The 17,857-nt window shown below is 38.8% G+C and overlaps 1 protein-coding gene across 1 annotated transcript in view; it reads right to left on the reverse strand.

The window, feature by feature from the left end:
* The window catches only part of cars2 (cysteinyl-tRNA synthetase 2, mitochondrial), a 49,889-nt gene that overhangs the window by 5,168 nt on the left and 26,864 nt on the right, over positions 1–17,857 (reverse strand). The window contains exons 8-13 of the mRNA XM_077232238.1: positions 6,228–6,361; positions 6,019–6,086; positions 5,857–5,923; positions 5,615–5,753; positions 4,994–5,117; positions 4,765–4,860 (exon numbers count right to left, since the gene is read on the reverse strand). Of these exons, the coding sequence (XP_077088353.1) occupies positions 4,765–4,860; positions 4,994–5,117; positions 5,615–5,753; positions 5,857–5,923; positions 6,019–6,086; positions 6,228–6,361 (628 nt within the window). The remainder of the gene's footprint in view (positions 1–4,764; positions 4,861–4,993; positions 5,118–5,614; positions 5,754–5,856; positions 5,924–6,018; positions 6,087–6,227; positions 6,362–17,857) is intronic.

A 17,857-nucleotide genomic window follows, 5' to 3' on the forward strand; every position in this document is an offset into this window, starting at 1 on the left:
ATGTTTGCCGGGAGCCAGAGCGCCTGACATCAAAGCAAATTTAAAAGTGCTGGCTAATGCTAATCGTAAATTCTCTAAGATTGTTATTCACGTCGGCACTAATGATGTTCGACTCCGCCAGTTGGAGATCACCAAAATTAATATTAAAGAGGTGTTTGAACTCGCAAGTACGATGTCAGGCACTGTAATTTGCTCTGGCCCCCTTCCTGTTCGAAGGAGTGATGAGATCGTTAGCAGATTGTCATCACTCAATGGCTGGCTGTCTAAGTGGTGTCCACAAAATAATATAGAATTCATAGACAATTGGAAAAGTTTTTGGGGAAAACCTGACCTGTTGAAAAGAGATGGTATTCATCCCTCCTGGGATGGTGCTGCTCTTCTCTCTAGTAATTTGGCTCATAGTCTTAGAGACAAAACATGACAATCTGGGGATCAGGTCAGGAAGCAGACAAACTGGCTAAACCGACCGTCTGCTAGCGGCCTCGCGTCACCAAGGTCAGATAAATCCCATCACATAGAGGCTCTTTCACCTAGATATCATCATATAGAGACTGTGTCTGTTCCCCGAATTTGGAAATCCAAAAAACGTCCAAACCGATCTAAGGTTAAAAATGTAATTGATATTCAACAAATAAAAAATAGATATAATACAGATGAGCAAACGATAAAGCTTGGGTTGCTGAATATTCGATCCCTTACTTCAAAAGCACTCATAGTTAATGATATGATTTCAGATTATAACCTAGATGTGCTGTGTATGACAGAAACCTGGCTAAAACCAGACGATTACATTACTTTAAATGAGTCCACCCCCCATGATTACTGTTATAAACATGAACCTCGCCTGAAAGGCAAAGGGGGAGGTGTCGCTGTAATTTATAGTAATATTTTCAAAACCACTAAAAAATCTAGTTTAAAATATATTTCTTTTGAAGTGTTGGTGCTTAATGTAAAAATATATAATGTAAACGATAAATCAAGTTTGAGAATTCTGCTGGCAACTGTATACAGGCCACCAGGGCACCATAAAGATTTTATCAAAGAATTTGCTGACTTTCAATCAGAATTAGTATTGACTGCAGATAATGTCCTAATTGTTGGTGATTTTAATATACATGTAGATAATGGAAAAGATGCAATGGGATTGGCATTTAAAGACATTCTTAACTCTATTGGAGTTAGACAACACGTGTCAGGACCTACTCATTGTCATAATCATACTCTAGATCTAATATTATCACATGGAATCAATGTTGATGCTGTTGAAATTCTGCAGCAGAGCGACGACATCTCAGATCATTATCTAGTCTCATGTAAATTACATTTAGCCAAGGCTGCAAAGCCAACTCCGTGTTACAAGTATGTTAGACCTATCACTTCTGCCACTAAAGATTGCTTTATCAATAATCTTCCTAATCAGTTTCATCGTCTCAGCATCCCAGATAGCTTAGAAGAACTTGATATTGCAACAGAAACTTTTAACTCTCTCCTTTCCAGAACTTTAGATACAGTTGCTCCGTTGCGCTTAAAGAAGATTTAAGAAAATAGTCCAACACCGTGGTACAACGAGCACACCCGGGCCCTTAAGAGAGCAGCCAGAAAAATGGAGCGCAACTGGAAGAAAACAAAACTAGAGGTATTTCGGATTTCATGGAAGGAGAGCTCGATTGCTTACAGAGAGGCTTTAAAAGCTGCTAGATCTGCTTATTTTTCAACCCTATTAGAAGAAAATAAACATAATCCAAGGTATTTATTTGAAAAAGTGGCTACACTAACGAAAAAGAAAGCTTCAAGCCCAGAAGTTTCCAAGAAACAGAGCAGTAATGACTTTATGAACTTCTTCACTTATAAGATTGATAATATTAGGGACAAAATTATAACTATGCAACCGTCTACTACAGCATCACATCAGGGAGTGCATTATAGTCTCCCCAAGGTAAAATTTGACTCATTTGTTGCCATAGCAGAGGAAGAATTTTGCAAACTCGTTAATTAATCTAAATCGACAACATGTATGTTAGACCCTATACCGACTAAACTACTGAAAGAGATGCTTCCAGAAGTCATAGATCCTCTTCTTAACATCATTAATTCATCTTTGTCTCTAGGATACGTACCAAAAACCTTTAAACTGGCTATGATTAAACCGCTTGTTAAAAAAACGCAACTTGATCCTACAGAATTAGTCAATTACAGGCCGATCTCAAATCTACCTTTTCTGTCAAAGATACTAGAAAAGGCAGTATGCTCACAACTGTGTTCCTTTCTTAAAAGAAATGGTATCTGCGAGGATTTCCAATCAGGATTTAGACCGCACCATAGCACTGAGACAGCTCTCATTAAAGTCACAAATGATTTGCTCTTATCATCCGATCGTGGTTGTATCTCTCTATTAGTGTTACTTGATCTTAGTGCTGCATTTGACACCATTGACCACAACATTCTCTTAAATAGACTAGAAAACTATGTTGGCATTAGTGGAATTGCACTAGCATGGTTTAAATCATATTTATCTGACCGCTATCAGTTTGTAGCAGTAAATGAAGAGATGTCTTATCGATCACAAGTTCAGTATGGCGTACCACAAGGCTCAGTACTAGGACCGTTGCTGTTCACTCTGTACATGCTACCTTTAGGAGATATCATTAGGAAACATGGAATTAGCTTTCACTGTTATGCTGATGATACTCAGCTCTATATTTCTTCCAAACCTAACGAAACTCACCAATTCACAAAATTATCGGAATGCATAGTTGATATTAAAAATTGGATGACTAGTAATTTCCTACTACTAAATTCTGAAAAAACAGAGATTCTAATTATTGGACAAAAAACCTCCACACGTAATAACCTAGAATACCGTCTAACACTTGATGGCTGCTCTGTTAAGTCTTCGTCGTCAGTTAGGAACCTGGGTGTGCTCTTTGATACCAATCTTTCATTTGAAAGTCATGTGTCTAGTGTCTGTAAAACCGCATTTTTCCATTTTAAAAATATATCTAAATTACGTCATATGCTCTCATTGACAAATGCGGAACAACTAGTTCATGCGTTCATGACATCAAGGCTAGATTATTGTAATGCTCTACTGGGTGGTTGCCCTGCACGCTTAATAAACAAACTACAGCTAGATCAAAACGCAGCTGCTACAGTTCTTACCAGAACCAGGAAGTACGACCATATTAGCCCGGTTCTGTCAACACTGCATTGGCTCCCTATTAAACATCGTATAAATTTTAAAATATTGCTGATTACTTACAAAGCACTAAATGGTTTAGCTCCCCAGTACTTGAGCGAGCTCTTAACGCATTATAGTCCTTCACGTCTATTGCGATCTCAAAACTCCGGCCAGTTGATAATACCTAGAATATATAAATCGACTGCTGGCGGTAGATCCTTTTCCTATTTAGCACCAAAACTTTGGAACAATCTTCCTAACATTGTCCGGGAAGCAGACACAGTCTGCCAGTTCAAAGCTAGACTAAAAACACATCTCTTTGACCTAGCATTCACATAACACTCTATAGACTTCTATAATTTAATATTAGGCAGCTTAGATTAGGTCAGCCGGAACTGGGAACACTTCCCTCAAATCCTGATGTACTCGTTACATCATAAGAAGAATGGCATCTACGCTAATTTTAGTGTCTTTGTTTATCCAGAGGTTTTCCCGCAGCCTGCCGGATCCAGGCCGTTTCCAGATCTGACGAAGGACTTTCGCCTGGACCTGATGACAATGCAGTGCTGAAGTGCCAACTAGCCTCTCCCTATGGAGGATCCCTATACCACTCTACAGATAAAGCGTTGTGGAATTTTTCGGTTCGCGTACCTACCCAAAGTGATAAGATAAAATAAAAATTCTGCATCAAAATTTATAGACAAGTAGTTTGTTTAGGCGTGGTTTGTAAGGAATTATAAACCTGCGCACATATATTCAAACGCACATAACTATAGAATCAATTCTTAATGCGCATGTGAACGCCATCAGCGTCTATCACAGGTTCACGTTTAAAGTCTGTTTAGAGGGAACGGTGTCGTCTTAGCGGCCCCTAATTTAATAACAAATGATCATTTAGACGGAAGTGAATCAATCAAAACTAACTTTAGCTGGAAAAAACATTTTTCAAGAGCCACTATAAAACCAAACCAATCTCTGTTACCTTAAATTACATCTTTATCTCTGTAAAGCTGCTTTGAAACAAACTACATTGTTAAAAGCGCTATATAAATGAGGATGACTTGACTTGACTAAAAACACATCTCTTTGGCTTAGCATACACATAACACACTATAGACTATAGACTGGATGTAACTTTGTTTCTAAGTATAATATGTCTATATTATTGTGTGGGAGTGTATATGAGTGTGCAGGTATGTTTGTTTCCTTTCCTATTCTCGGTGCTCATCAGTGTTTGACAGGCAGGCTGATTATATGGGCAGATCGGAGAGGCTCGGAGTCGGCGGCTGCCGCTGCACTACATAGAACCAGTGTGAGGATCTCCATTCTTCAAGTTTCCCTCTCCTGCTTCAGATGTGTTGCTGTGTGATCTCTTAGCTCTTGTGTAACTGGCTATGTTTATTTAACTAACGCTTCTTGTGTGAAGTGAAAACTGTTAAACGGTGTACACGGGTGACTGTATTGAATTCTTTATTTTAAGGGCGCTGTCTTTGTAGGGAGCAGGGTGCCAATTTATTTTATAACACGATTTCTCCAATTCATGAAAAATTGAAATGTAACATTGAAAAAAAAAATTTTGATCTCACCTTTTCATCCAGTAGATCAACTCCAAAAACACCCATGATTTCCCTGACATAGGACAGCATGGCTCCAAATACAACAGGACTCCTAGGCCCATGAACCTTCCAAAAACAAAAAAGACCATTAAAAAATTTTTTCCTTGATTAATAAATATAAATAAAGGTTTAAAATATAATATTGTGTAATGAGGATATAAAGAATGTGAGGCCTCAGTGACCTACCCTACGATGTTACCTTAGTAACAGGCTGAAGCTGACAGTTGCCATGGTGAATGAGGCTCATAATTGCATCCACAGCTTTTGGGGTGTCAAAATCATCAGCGAGTACTTTCCCAACACTGGTCTGTGTAGCAGACAACCTTGACCAAACAAAGACAGTAAAGACAAAAAGGAGTAGGAGACCAAGGCTTTTTCATCATCAGCTTTTTCACCTAATCCATTTTATCGTTCATCAATTGGAAAAAATTGTTCTGAAAGTGATTCCAATGATATTGTTTCTCAATGCCGTTATAGTTTTAGTTTGGACTCTGCTATTCTTTTACATTGATAATGATTTTTAGAACTATATCTTTGTCATTATAGTTTTCATCCTAGGTGTGAACGGTCCATAACACTTGCAACCATAGTGACAGCATCTGAAGTAACTATTATAGATGATGGTGACATCCATAACACAAGGGGATCACATCCAAAACACAAAACTGATGGGAGCAGTGACTGTATATAAAACCTTTTCATGACACACAGCTCATATATTCACACATGAAAAGACAGAAAACACACAGGAGAAGTGCGTGAACCTGGCCTTATTCGTGTCATTCTACTGTTCAAAATGTATATCAGAGTCTGTCTTTACCTCTCCCAGAGAAGTCCCTCCTCTATAGGCTGGCACTGTAAATGGCCCTGCATGTAGGCCTGTACGTTGTGGCAGAAGGCAGAGATGGTGGACAAGGTAGATCGGGCTTCATTCATGCTAGCATCACTGTAGTCAATTGCTGGAAGGGTTAAAAGATCCACAGAAAATGTATAGTAAATGTAGAATATCTGTCTCTTTGTAGGAGTATATATTTCAGGAGTCCCTTTCAGCATGTAACATACCTGATCTGTATTTGGTCAGAAGGCAAAAAAGTCGAAACTCATTAGTAGTGTATGATGACAGAAAATCCTAGATTATAAAGAGTTAGATTTAAAAGATGCTATTGTCTATTAAACACGTACAGAACACTTACTTTTACAATTTTATTTTTTATCATTTGTTACCTTTATAGTTATATAATTCTTCAAGGATTTTGACATCTTCTCTACACTTCCTTTCAAATGAAGGTGTCCTTAAAACAAAGTTTTCATTAAATAGAGCTTTACAAGCCATAAAGCTAAATATTCACTGATCCTATGCTACAAAATATAGTATGCTCATTAAAATATTACTACCCACTACTACTTCTTAACCAGAAGACTGAGTGCATTACCGGAGTGCAGGAAGTAGTTTCCCCATTGTTCACACTGATGATACGCCTCAGACTGGGCAATCTCATTCTCATGATGTGGGAAGGCAAGGTCAATCCCTCCGGAGTGGATGTCCAACTGACTTCCAAACACTGAGCTACAGACAAGAAAAGCAACAAAAAAAATTGTACAGGAGTTACAATTTCATGTGAACATATGATTTTGTAATTCTGCTAAAAACTTCATCCACTCCTAGAGAATCAACCATTCAGAAATAGGCTTGTCACTTTTTTGGATGTACTTGTGTTATATTATTCTAAAAATAAGCATAATTTTGTACAGTTAAAAACAATGTTTGTATTTGACCTTCCTTAGATATTATATTTGTAAAAGTAAAAAATTCTAACTACTCCTTCACTGAAAACTTTCACGGTTCACGGACTCACTGTCTCGCCAATGCCGTATGTCAATGTTTAATGTGTGTTACGTGTGGGCGTGGCTCGTTAGTGCGGCTGATGAGCGGATCAGTGCCAACTGTCTCCCATCTAGCCGGTTATATATTGTGTGTGATTTCGTCTGGTCTTTGTCAGATTGTTGTGAGGCTTCCGTGGACTTGAGCTCAGTATTCTTCCGTTTTCTCCAGTACCTGTTTCTAGTGTTCCGTGTTCCGGATTCTCTGTGTGCCGTTCTGGATCTGCCTGGTTCCCACTGCCCATTGCTGTCCCTGCATTACCAGTGATTCCTCCTTCAATTTCCGACAATTATTCCTGTTTTGTGCACGTCAAATAAACTGCTGTTATTTCGCAACTGGATTCTACTTGCTTTCTTCTTCAGCGCCCTGACAAAACAATCTGACCAAGAATGGATCCAGCAAGAGCAGCTGAGTTACAGGATTTTTTATCCAGCAACGTCGCTAGGATGGATCGACAAGAGGAATAGATGGCGGCTACTGGTCGGGCCGTGCAGGCACTGGTAACGCAGGTGTCCGAGCTCACCACTCAATTACAACAGATGAGATCGCCCACTGCGCCAACCCCACCGCCTGTTCCCCGTGATCCACCCAACATCATCAACCAGCATGAGCCGCACATTCCCACCCTGGAGAGATATTCTGATGAGACAAATTTATACAGAGTTTTTAATGAAATGTTACATTTTTTTCTCACTCCAGCCTGTTACCTTCGCCACGGAACAATCGAGAGTGGCATTGGTTATGACCTTGTTGTCTGGATGTGCGGCTCTGTGGGGAACGGCGATGTGGGAGAACCAACATCTTTGCTGTTCCTCGTTCCAGGCACTCGGAGAGGAGATGAGACGAGTGCGGTTGAGGGGCTCGCTGGTTTGAACTAGCTAACCTCCGCCAGGGCAACAAGACTGTTTCTGACTATTCCATCGAGTTTCGAACCCTGGCGGCCAAGTGCAATTGGAAAGAAGAGGCGCAGTGGGACATGTTCCTGCATGGGTTGGCTGACCGTGTTCAGAAAGAGATTTACATGTTGGAATTACCCAAGAGACTAGATGACCTAGTTGGATTGGCGCTGCGCGTGGACGCGCGTTTACAGGAGTTTGAGACTCGATCACACCAGACTCGGGTTCCGGGGTTCCCGAAGTACTCCAACCTCAGGGAAGATAGCACGGTCAGCCCCCCGTCCAATCAAGAACCCATGCAGGTCGGTCGAGCTTGGCTTTCCCGGGAGGAGAAGGAACGTCTTCGAGCGAGAGGACTTTGCCTTTACTGCGGCACGGCAGGTCATTTTCTTGTTGATTGCCCAGTAAAAGACCATGCCCGACAGTAGAACGAAGGTTACTGTAGGGCGGGCTCACGACGGCTAAATCCTCATCAACAACTATCCTCCTGGTAAGACTGTGTAGGGTATGGACCAATCAGACACACACTAATTATTCATTATATACAAAGGTTTATGAAACTCCAAAACTAACAGCCCAAATGAACGAACACAAGGGCAGAAACAGTGTCATGTTACAGGCCATGATAAGGAGATTTTATGACCTCCGAGGAATGTGGCCACATGCACAAGAGAGAGATACAATGGGAACACAGAATCCCTCTTTAAAACAGACTTTGCTGCATTAATCATAGACTAGCTGATCTATAAATGAACATGCATAAAACTGTGATGACTATTGTGACTATTATGTGATTGTGTGACTATTATGTATGGTATGTACCCTGTTTTACCACCAACTAACGATCAATGTAACCTCACATGTATCATGCCTCCTACCTAATTAATCCTCATTTAATGACTCACACTTTGATCTACATCACCTTCTTCTAGAATGTGTGCAGTGTGGATGTGTTATAGCTATCTGAGCATTAATGAAGGTATAACCACGCTTGAGACAAAGACTAGTAAATCAAATAAGAGCCACTTTTCCCTCTCAGACATGTCACCGATCTTATTGGTCGAGTTCAATCCTTGGGGGTGGATCCTTTCCAGCCTTTATTAGAGACAGTCCACATGTGACCTCCCTCTCTTAGTTCTTTCATCCAGCCGCAACACTGTTCTGGTGATACTGGGGAACCCCCTCGCCCTCCACGGGGGCCCCAGGGCCCAGCAGGCCTCGATCCAACCAGATATGGGCTTAGGCCGGAGAGAGAAGACTCTCTCACAAAGAACCAAGGACAATCTCAGGAGTTTTGGAACAAAGACTCCAACCAACAACGACTCCAATCACCCACTCTTCCGACTTCCTCACTTCTACTGGGTGCTCGGCGTGAACTCAACAGGGCCTCAGGCCTTGAACAAACCAACCATGCGTTCCTGGAGAAAGAGAACTCTCAACCAACTTCCACTTGACACTGCCGGAACCATCAACGACTTAAATTTTCAACAACTTCAAGAATTGTTCCCACCATAAATGCAAGTATTCAATTCAATGAAATGTGATAAAGAAATTCTGATGGTTCTTATAGTCCCTTATTTCAGTTTCCAATTTAATCCTATCACTATCCTTTTTATGTATTTATGTGTGTTTAGTTTATTTATGTTTATGATTTAGTTAATAAAACTTATGCACTTTATGTATTTGGTTCTGATTTGCTTGCAATACGAAGTCCCTTAACGGTTTTTGTTCTTGCTACAGGCTCAAAACGCTGTACATACTAAGAAATAATTATTCTTCTGTGGCCAGGGAAGATACCCTTTTCTTAGAATAAATTAATAATCAAAAGAGTTTGTTGGACAAACTGATTAATTGAATGTAATATTAATTTAGCCATGTCAAGTTAATCCAATTAACTGAACAAAATATTCATAGTTAATCATAACAAGTTTCTATTGATTATTAATATTTCATATAGCTAGGTTCCTTACAACTGCAATGGGCAAATCAGTTCCACATCTGCCAGGCGTTAGTGGATTCTGGAGCAGAGGGGAACCTCATGGACATTTCTTTGGCAAGACATCTCCAGATTCCCATCACACCACTCACTCACAGAATTTCAGTCAACGCACTCAATGGACAGGTACTTCCAAGCATCACCCAATCTACCAGTACACCATACCGAGAGAAAGTCATTTCTCATCACAGAGTCACCTTTTGCACCCGTGGTGTTGGGACATCCGTGGTTGGTTCTACATCAACCTAAGGTGGAATGAGGCCAGGGTTCAGTTTCAGCCTGGAGTAAACCTTGTCATGCCTCTTGTTTAGTGTCTGCTTGCTCATCTGTTTCTTGTTCTGTGTTGCAGGAGGAGCCAGTGAATCTGTCTAACAGAGAGTAGCTCGACTTGAAGGAAGTGATCAGTAAGTCCCAGGCTGCTTCTCTTCCTCCGCATCGTCCCTATGACAGTGCAATAGATTTACTGCCAGGTATGTCTCCACTTAAGGGCAGGTTAAACTCGTTCTCTGTTCCAGAGAGGGAGGTCATGGAGAAATATTTTTCTGATTCTCTGGCAGCCGGGATCATCCCTTCTTCGTCTCCCGCTGGCGGGAACATCCCTTCTTCGTCTCCCGCTGGCGGAAGTTTTTTTTTTTTGTGGGAAAGAAGGATGGTTCTCTGCGACTGTGTTTTGACTACCAAAGGCTAAATAACATCACAGTAAAGAACACTTATCATTTGCCGTTGATGCACTTTGGATGCGATTAGCTTAGAGAACACTTTATATTGTTCGGTTCCGGCTGAAGTAGAGCCCGTGCAGCAGGGCAATTGGGTGACGGTGAGTCGCTGTAGTCGCGGTACAAAACACCGCTCTTCCGTTCCGAATACAACATCAAATAGATTCTCCCCACTCAGTGAAACACCCACTGAGAATCCTGTTGAATGTGCCCTAGTTATTGGCGATTCTATTACACGGAATGTGAAAATAGAGACACTATTATCTGACCGTTATCAGTTTGTAGAAGAAAGAGATGTCTTATCGGTCAAAAGTTTAGTATGGTGTACCACAAGGCTAAGTACTAGGACCGTTGCTGTTCACTCTGTACATGCTACCCTTAGGAGATACAGTAGGTAGTCAACCAGAATAATACTTTTACGGCCGCCGTTCCCGCGGCGGTAAATTGCGGGTGTGTATTTGCTGCCTTTTAGCGCTAAGAGGCGCTACAAATCACAGACTTTTAAAAGTGTCAGTTTATTCTCTCTATTGGATCCTGATCGATTGCTCCTGTCTGCCTAGCTGCCTGCTGTGTTTTGTTTGCTTCGAGGCTGTAAGCTCCGTCTAAGCTAAAATGATTTTGAACCATCATTTACTACCATTTCTAGTTGTTTATACTACTAAATACAGCTTAGACTACATCTCAGATTAACCTGACATCGCTAGCTTCCGTTATTGTTAACACAACACGCTAGTAACTCGCTAGCCTGTTAACGCGCCACCCGTGCGCTCAGTTATTTATTTTCCTCTTGCGTGCCCGCGCGTCTCAGTTCATAAAAAGCCCAGGTGAGTAAGAATCAGTTAACAAACACGGTGAGTAATGTCTTGTCCTGTTATTGTCACCTGCACTTCATGTTACATGTTTAGCATAGCCTTCCCCGTCGGCAATATAGGGTTTATATGTGATAAATGCAAGGAGACAGTCAGGCTGACGGAGAAGATTTCAGAATTAGAAACACGCATCCAAACTTTAATTGAGGAAAGTAAGTGTGCTAGAGCTTTAGATACTATTTTGGATGTGCCTAGCATAGTGAACTCTTTACATGATTCGGTTCCGGCTGAATTATTACCTGTGCAGCAAGGCAAATGGGTGACGGTGAGGGATCGCTCTAGTCGCGTATCAAAAAACCACTCTTCCGTTCTGATTACCATAACAAATCGATTTGCCCCGCTCAGTGAAACACCCACTGAGAATTCTGTTGATTGTGCCCTGGTAATTGGTGATTCGATCACACGGAACGTGAAAATAGGGACACCAGCCAACATAGTCACATGTTTGCCGGGAGCCAGAGCGCCTGACATCAAAGCAAATTTAAAAGTGCTGGCTAATGCTAATCGTAAATTCTCTAAGATTGGTATTCACGTCGGCACTAATGATGTTCGACTCCGCCAGTCGGAGATCACCAAAATTAATATTAAAGAGGTGTTTGAACTCGCAAGTACGATGTCAGGCACTGTAATTTGCTCTGGCCCCCTTCCTGTTCGAAGGAGTGATGAGATAGTTAGCAGATTGTCATCACTCAATGGCTGGCTGTCTAAGTGGTGTCCGCAAAATAATATAGAATTCATAGACAATTGGAAAAGTTTTTGGGGAAAACCTGACCTGTTGAAAAGAGATGGTATTCATCCCTCCTTGGATGGTCACCTAGATATCATCATATAGAGACTGTGTCTTTTCCCCAAATTCAGAAATCCAAAAAACTTCCAAACCGATCTAAGGTTAAAAATGTAATTGATATTCAACAAATAAAAAATAGATATAATACAGATGAACAAACGATAAAGCTTGGGTTGCTGAATATCCGATCCCTTACTTCAAAAGCGCTCATAGTTAATGATATGATTTCAGATTATAACCTAGATGTGCTGTGTATGACAGAAACCTGGCTAAAACCAAACGATTACATTAATTTAAATGAGTCCACCCCCCATGATTACTGTTATAAACATGAACCTCGACTGAAAGGCAAAGGGGGAGGTGTTGCTGTAATTTATAGTAATATTTTCAAAACCACTAAAAAAACTAGTTTTAAATATACTTTTGACGTGTTGGTGCTTAATGTAAAAATATTTAATGTAAACGATAAATCAAGTTTGAGAATTCTGCTGACAACTGTATAGAGGCCACCATAAAGATTTTATCAAAGAATTTGCTGACTTTCTATCAGAATTAGTATTGACTGCAGATAAAGTCCTAATTGTTGGTGATTTTAATATACATGTAGATAATGAAAAAGATATTGGGATTGGCATTTAAAGACATTCTTAACTCTATTGGAGTTAGACAACACATGTCAGGACCTACTCATTGTCGTATGCGTAGCGACGCAGAGCGACGACATCTCAGATCATTATCCAGTCTTATGTAAATGACATTTAGCCAAGGCTGTAAAGCCAACTCCGTGTTACAAGTATGTTAGACCTATCACTTCTGCCACTAAAGATTGCTTTATCAATAATCTTCCTAATCAGTTTCATCATCTCAGCATCCCAGATAGCTTAGAAGAACTTGATATTGCAACAGAAACTTTTAACTCTCTCCTTTCCAGCACTTTGGACACAGTTGCTCCATTGCGCTTAAAGAAGATTAAAGAAAATAGTCCAACGGCGTGGTACAACGAGCACACCCGGGCCCTTAAGAGAGCAGCCAGAAAAATGGAGTGCAACTGGAAGAAAACAAAACTAGAGGTATTTCGGATTTCATGGACGGAGAGCTCGATTGCTTACAGAGAGGCTTTAAAAGCTGCTAGATCTGCTAATTTTTCAACCCTATTAGAAGAAAATAAACGTAATCCTAGGTATTTATTTGAAAAAGTAGCTACACTAACGAAAAAGAAAGCTTCAAGCCCAGAAGTTTCCAAGAAACACAGCAGTAATGACTTTATGAACTTCTTCACTTATAAGATTGATAAATATTAAGGACAAAATTATAACTATGCAACCGTCTACTACAGCATCGCATCAGGGAGTGCATTATAGTCTCCCTGAGGTAAAATTTGATTCATTCATTGCCATAGGAGAGGAAGAATTTTGCAAACTCGTTAATTCATCTAAATCGACAACATGTATGTTAGACCCTATACCGACTAAACTATTGAAAGAGATGCTTCCAGAAGTCATAGATCCTCTTCTTAACATCATTAATTCGTCTTTGTCTCTAGGATACGTACCAAAAACCTTTAACCCTCAGGGGTCTGAGGGGTTTTCTGGGTCCTGGAGGTGTTCTGACATGCTCTGACATTTGTGCTTTTTTCAGTTATTTATAAACATGTTAATGGCAAAGGTGTAAATTCACTCTATATAGCACAAACGGGGCTACCGTAATATGTGAGCAACATGTATGTACATGTTTGTATTTTTGAGAGAACATTGTTTATGCATGGTTATTGAAAAAACTAAAACTTAAAGTGTCGGAAATAAGGCCACAAAACACATACTAAATATGTGTCTACAAGACTTTTGACTAATGGGCATTGTTGCCTAGAGTTTTTGCTTCAAAATGATCTGAAAATCATCCTGCCTAATCATTTACACAAAAGAATACATTGATTTAAATTTTATAAGACACCTTTTGTTTGGAAAGGCAATATGCGTGGAGGCGTGTTCACACCTGAGAAGACAAAGGCCGGATAATGTGCCACATACATAATGAGCTGCATATTAATTAGCCTTTTCACACAGGAGTGTCACAGGGTCCCAAAGAACGCAAGGACAAAATAAATTATCTATATATACATTTTTTACAATTAGAAATTTACAATTTACAATTACAACAACAATTACAATTTTAACACTATTTCAAGTGTATTCTTTCTTTGTAAAAAGTATACATTTTATCATACGTATTAAAAAAGGTAAGGATTCATTATTTTGAATATTGGAACAAACACTATAATAACATCTTAGTTGATAATTCAATATACCTACTTTATTTTTGACAAAACATCATATAGTATATTTAACATGAGCAGAAATTGGTGAACAAAAGCTTACCTATTTAATGTGACAGTAGTCTTTTTAAAGTCAAAACTTTATAATCTATCCAAAACTAATCAAAAAATCTTGTCTAAACATTCATATTTAGTCTGTAACATATTGTGTATTATATATTAGCATATACATGTTAACTTGCAGTTTGTTGCTTATACAGACATTTTATTTCAACATATTTCAGTCTATTTTTACTCATCTTAGTAGGCTATAGCAATATAGTTTGGATGTGTTCATGTAAATTTAATAACATGTTTACAAATGTAGATGCGAGAGTGAGTGAACGGCACAGACACGCACTGTATAACTGTAGTAAACAAAGCGGCGATACCAGCTCACTTTTTTCCTTATCAGTGCAAAAGAGACTCAAATTACTCTGTTGATTTTGATCTTACATATAAGTACTGTACATCATTACATCCTGTTAAATGTCTATTTTTTTGTGGGTACTCACAATAAAAACAAAGTGTTGTGCTTTTCGTCAAATAAAGAAAAATAAACATGATGCACGTTTTACCTTCTCTCGTCAGTGAGGTCCATTCTGAAACGTGTCCGAAAAATGAACTGTAACTCTGTCAATACTTGTCACAGAGATACGAGAGATTTCTCTTTATGAAGCTGAAATTCTCTTCTTTTAAATGAAGTAATTTATATAAAAAAACAAATATTCTCAGTTTATGTAATCTGTATGAAAAGAGAGAGATGTCAGTATTTTTCTTTCCAGCTCATTATACCTCATCACACAGACACGCAATTTATATTTAAACAGTCTTTTAAAAAATACTGACACCTCTCTCTTTTATATTTTACAGGGTTAAATAATTTAAGCTACATGTAGGCTAGTGATATTTCGGTCATAAAAGTTTATTACTAAATATTTCATTATTTCAATAATTGAAGAAATAAAACGCTACTTCGGTTTGGGACAGCTTTTTCCAAGCAAAACATACAATCTTTCAAACGCATGTTCATTTGTTGTCCTGAACAAAATGTTCAACTCAATATTAAATTCCACAGGGATCTTTGGATCCTTACAACCAGGGCGCATGCAATTTTTGAATTATTTTTTTTAATACAAATAAATCTCGAACCACAGTTCTTTGAGGTGCTGCTGTTAAACTAAATAACATTTATAGAATAATAATGAACTTAAATGAAACAATATCGCAACATTTCGACAAATAAATTATTTGATCTGTTTTTACATTTATTTAGAGCAAGATTTTCACCCTTGCCTTGTCCTTTCCTCATTGGGAAGCGGTCAAATGATAGCTAAACATGTTTGAGTAGATCCTCTGAACCTCTCGGTTTCAGATGGATTACATAATCAGATGACATTTATTAAATATTTAAAGGCTTTAGACATAGCGATTTCTTATTGTGACTGAGCTAAGGCAAGTGGCTTTCGTTTCATTTTTGTGACGCGCAGTTCCCAAAGAAAGAGATGACAGATACACTTTTGTCGTTAGCCTAATATGAATACAAGTTTACAGTTTTGAACGATGTAAGCAACTCTACTCTTATCTGTATGACCAAAAAAAATACGGAGTAGCCTATTAAGTTATTTAAGCTGTTATGAGAAAAATAAATCCAAATGAACGCGCCGCCACGTTTGTCGAGCACTAATTCAACATGCCAGAATAAAACCCGACTTTAGAACAATGCATAGCGCCACTTGGCGTGGTGTGCCAAAACACTTAATTATAAACTTCAATATTTAATTCAAAATAATCTCAAAACGCTTTGTGACATTTTGAAAAGCCGTGCATGCATTAACGCCACTGGAACCATGAACGTAACTGAAACGCTGGTTTGGATTTTATTGTTTGTCGTTTAAACGTGCCTGTTGCATATCTTTATTTTATATGGTCTATTGGTGAAGTAGCCTATAGCATTGATTACTGTGGAGGGAGGGGTGGGTGATTAAAATAATTCAGCAGAGGGATGCTTAGACCAGAAGGAAATCTCCGTCCCCCATGGCAAATCACACCTTGTTTAAAACCATTTTTTTTAAAAACTCTATGTAGGCTTTAGGGAATAAAACAAACAAACAAATAAATAAATAAACAATATATATATATATATATATATATATATATATTTTTTTTTTACAGAACTGCTTTTGAAATTACGACTGTATTATTATACAGATGTAAATTCTTTCTGTTGGATAATATTTGTTCCTTAGTGTAAAATGGAAATGCATGGTAATTTTATTTTATAAATATAAACAACACTCTATTAATAACTGTAGCATTAATAAAAGGCTATAAAATAGGCTAATATAATATTAATAGGATAATATAAAATTTAGAGTAGTCCATGTTTGATCGGGATTTGAACCCTTGTCATCTAAATGATCGAAAAACGTAAGTTCTACAACTCGGCCATGAATTTGCTCACTGAAACATTCCCAAACGTTAGTTTCTCCAGTGTTCGTTTCTCCTGTGTTTGCTCACATGAGCGAGAAGCGCTCTTCATTCGTCTCATTCCTCAATAGAATAGTAAAAATAATCAGCTTCATTGCATCTAATTTTTATTTTTTTGTTATTAATTTGTTTTTTTTGGTTATCGCGCTGCTCCCCCGGGGAATAGGCTTATGTCGCCCGACGTCTAGGCTTATAGGCTATATTGTTCTATTCTTTTTACCATAGTTGTAGTAATTCATCGTTACTGTTAATTTCAAAATGTGGCAAATGCTGCTGTTTTGCACCATAACCCTTTGCGCCACCTGGCGGTCATTTCGCGAATGACTTTGAAATGCGACTGGTTTATTTTTGCCGCGGTGGTTTTGCCACGCCGGCTGGCGCGGCGGTAATAGGCATTCTGGTTGTCCACCTACTGTATCATTAAGAAGCATGGCATTAGTTTTCACTGTTATGCTGATGATACTCCGCTCTATATTTCTTCACGCCCTGACGAAAACTTACCAATCCACAAAATTAACGGAATGCATAGCTGATATAAAAAAACTGGATGACTAGTAATTTCCTACTACTTAATTCTGAAAAAAACAGAGATTGTAATTATTGGGGAAAAAAAATTCTCACATAATAACCTAGAATACTGTCTAACACTTGATGGCTGCTCTGTCAAGTCTTCGTCGTCGGTTAGGAACCTGAGTGTGCTCTTTGATACCAATCTTTCATTTGAAAGTCACGTGTCTAGTATCTGTAAAACTGCATTTTTCATCTTAAAGATATACCTAAATTACGTCATATGCTCTCAATGAAAAATGCAGAACAATTGGTTCATGCGTTCATGACATCAAGGCTAGATTATTGTAATACTCTACTGGGTGGTTGCCCTACACGTTCAATACATCCAAATCCAAAATGCAGCCGCTAGAGTTCTTACCAGAACCAGGAAGTATGACCATATTAGCCCGGTTCTGTCAACACTGCATTGGCTCCCTATTAAACATTGTATACATTTTAAAATATTGCTGATTACTTACAAAGCACTAAATGGTTTAGCTCCCCTGTACTTGAGCGAGCTCCTAACCTATTATAGTCCTTCACGTCTATTGCGATCTCAGAATTCTG

This window comes from Siphateles boraxobius, unplaced genomic scaffold (assembly GCF_051911475.1).
Source record: "Siphateles boraxobius isolate OS27281-9 unplaced genomic scaffold, OSU_SipBor_1 17, whole genome shotgun sequence".
NCBI lineage: Eukaryota > Metazoa > Chordata > Actinopteri > Cypriniformes > Leuciscidae > Siphateles > Siphateles boraxobius.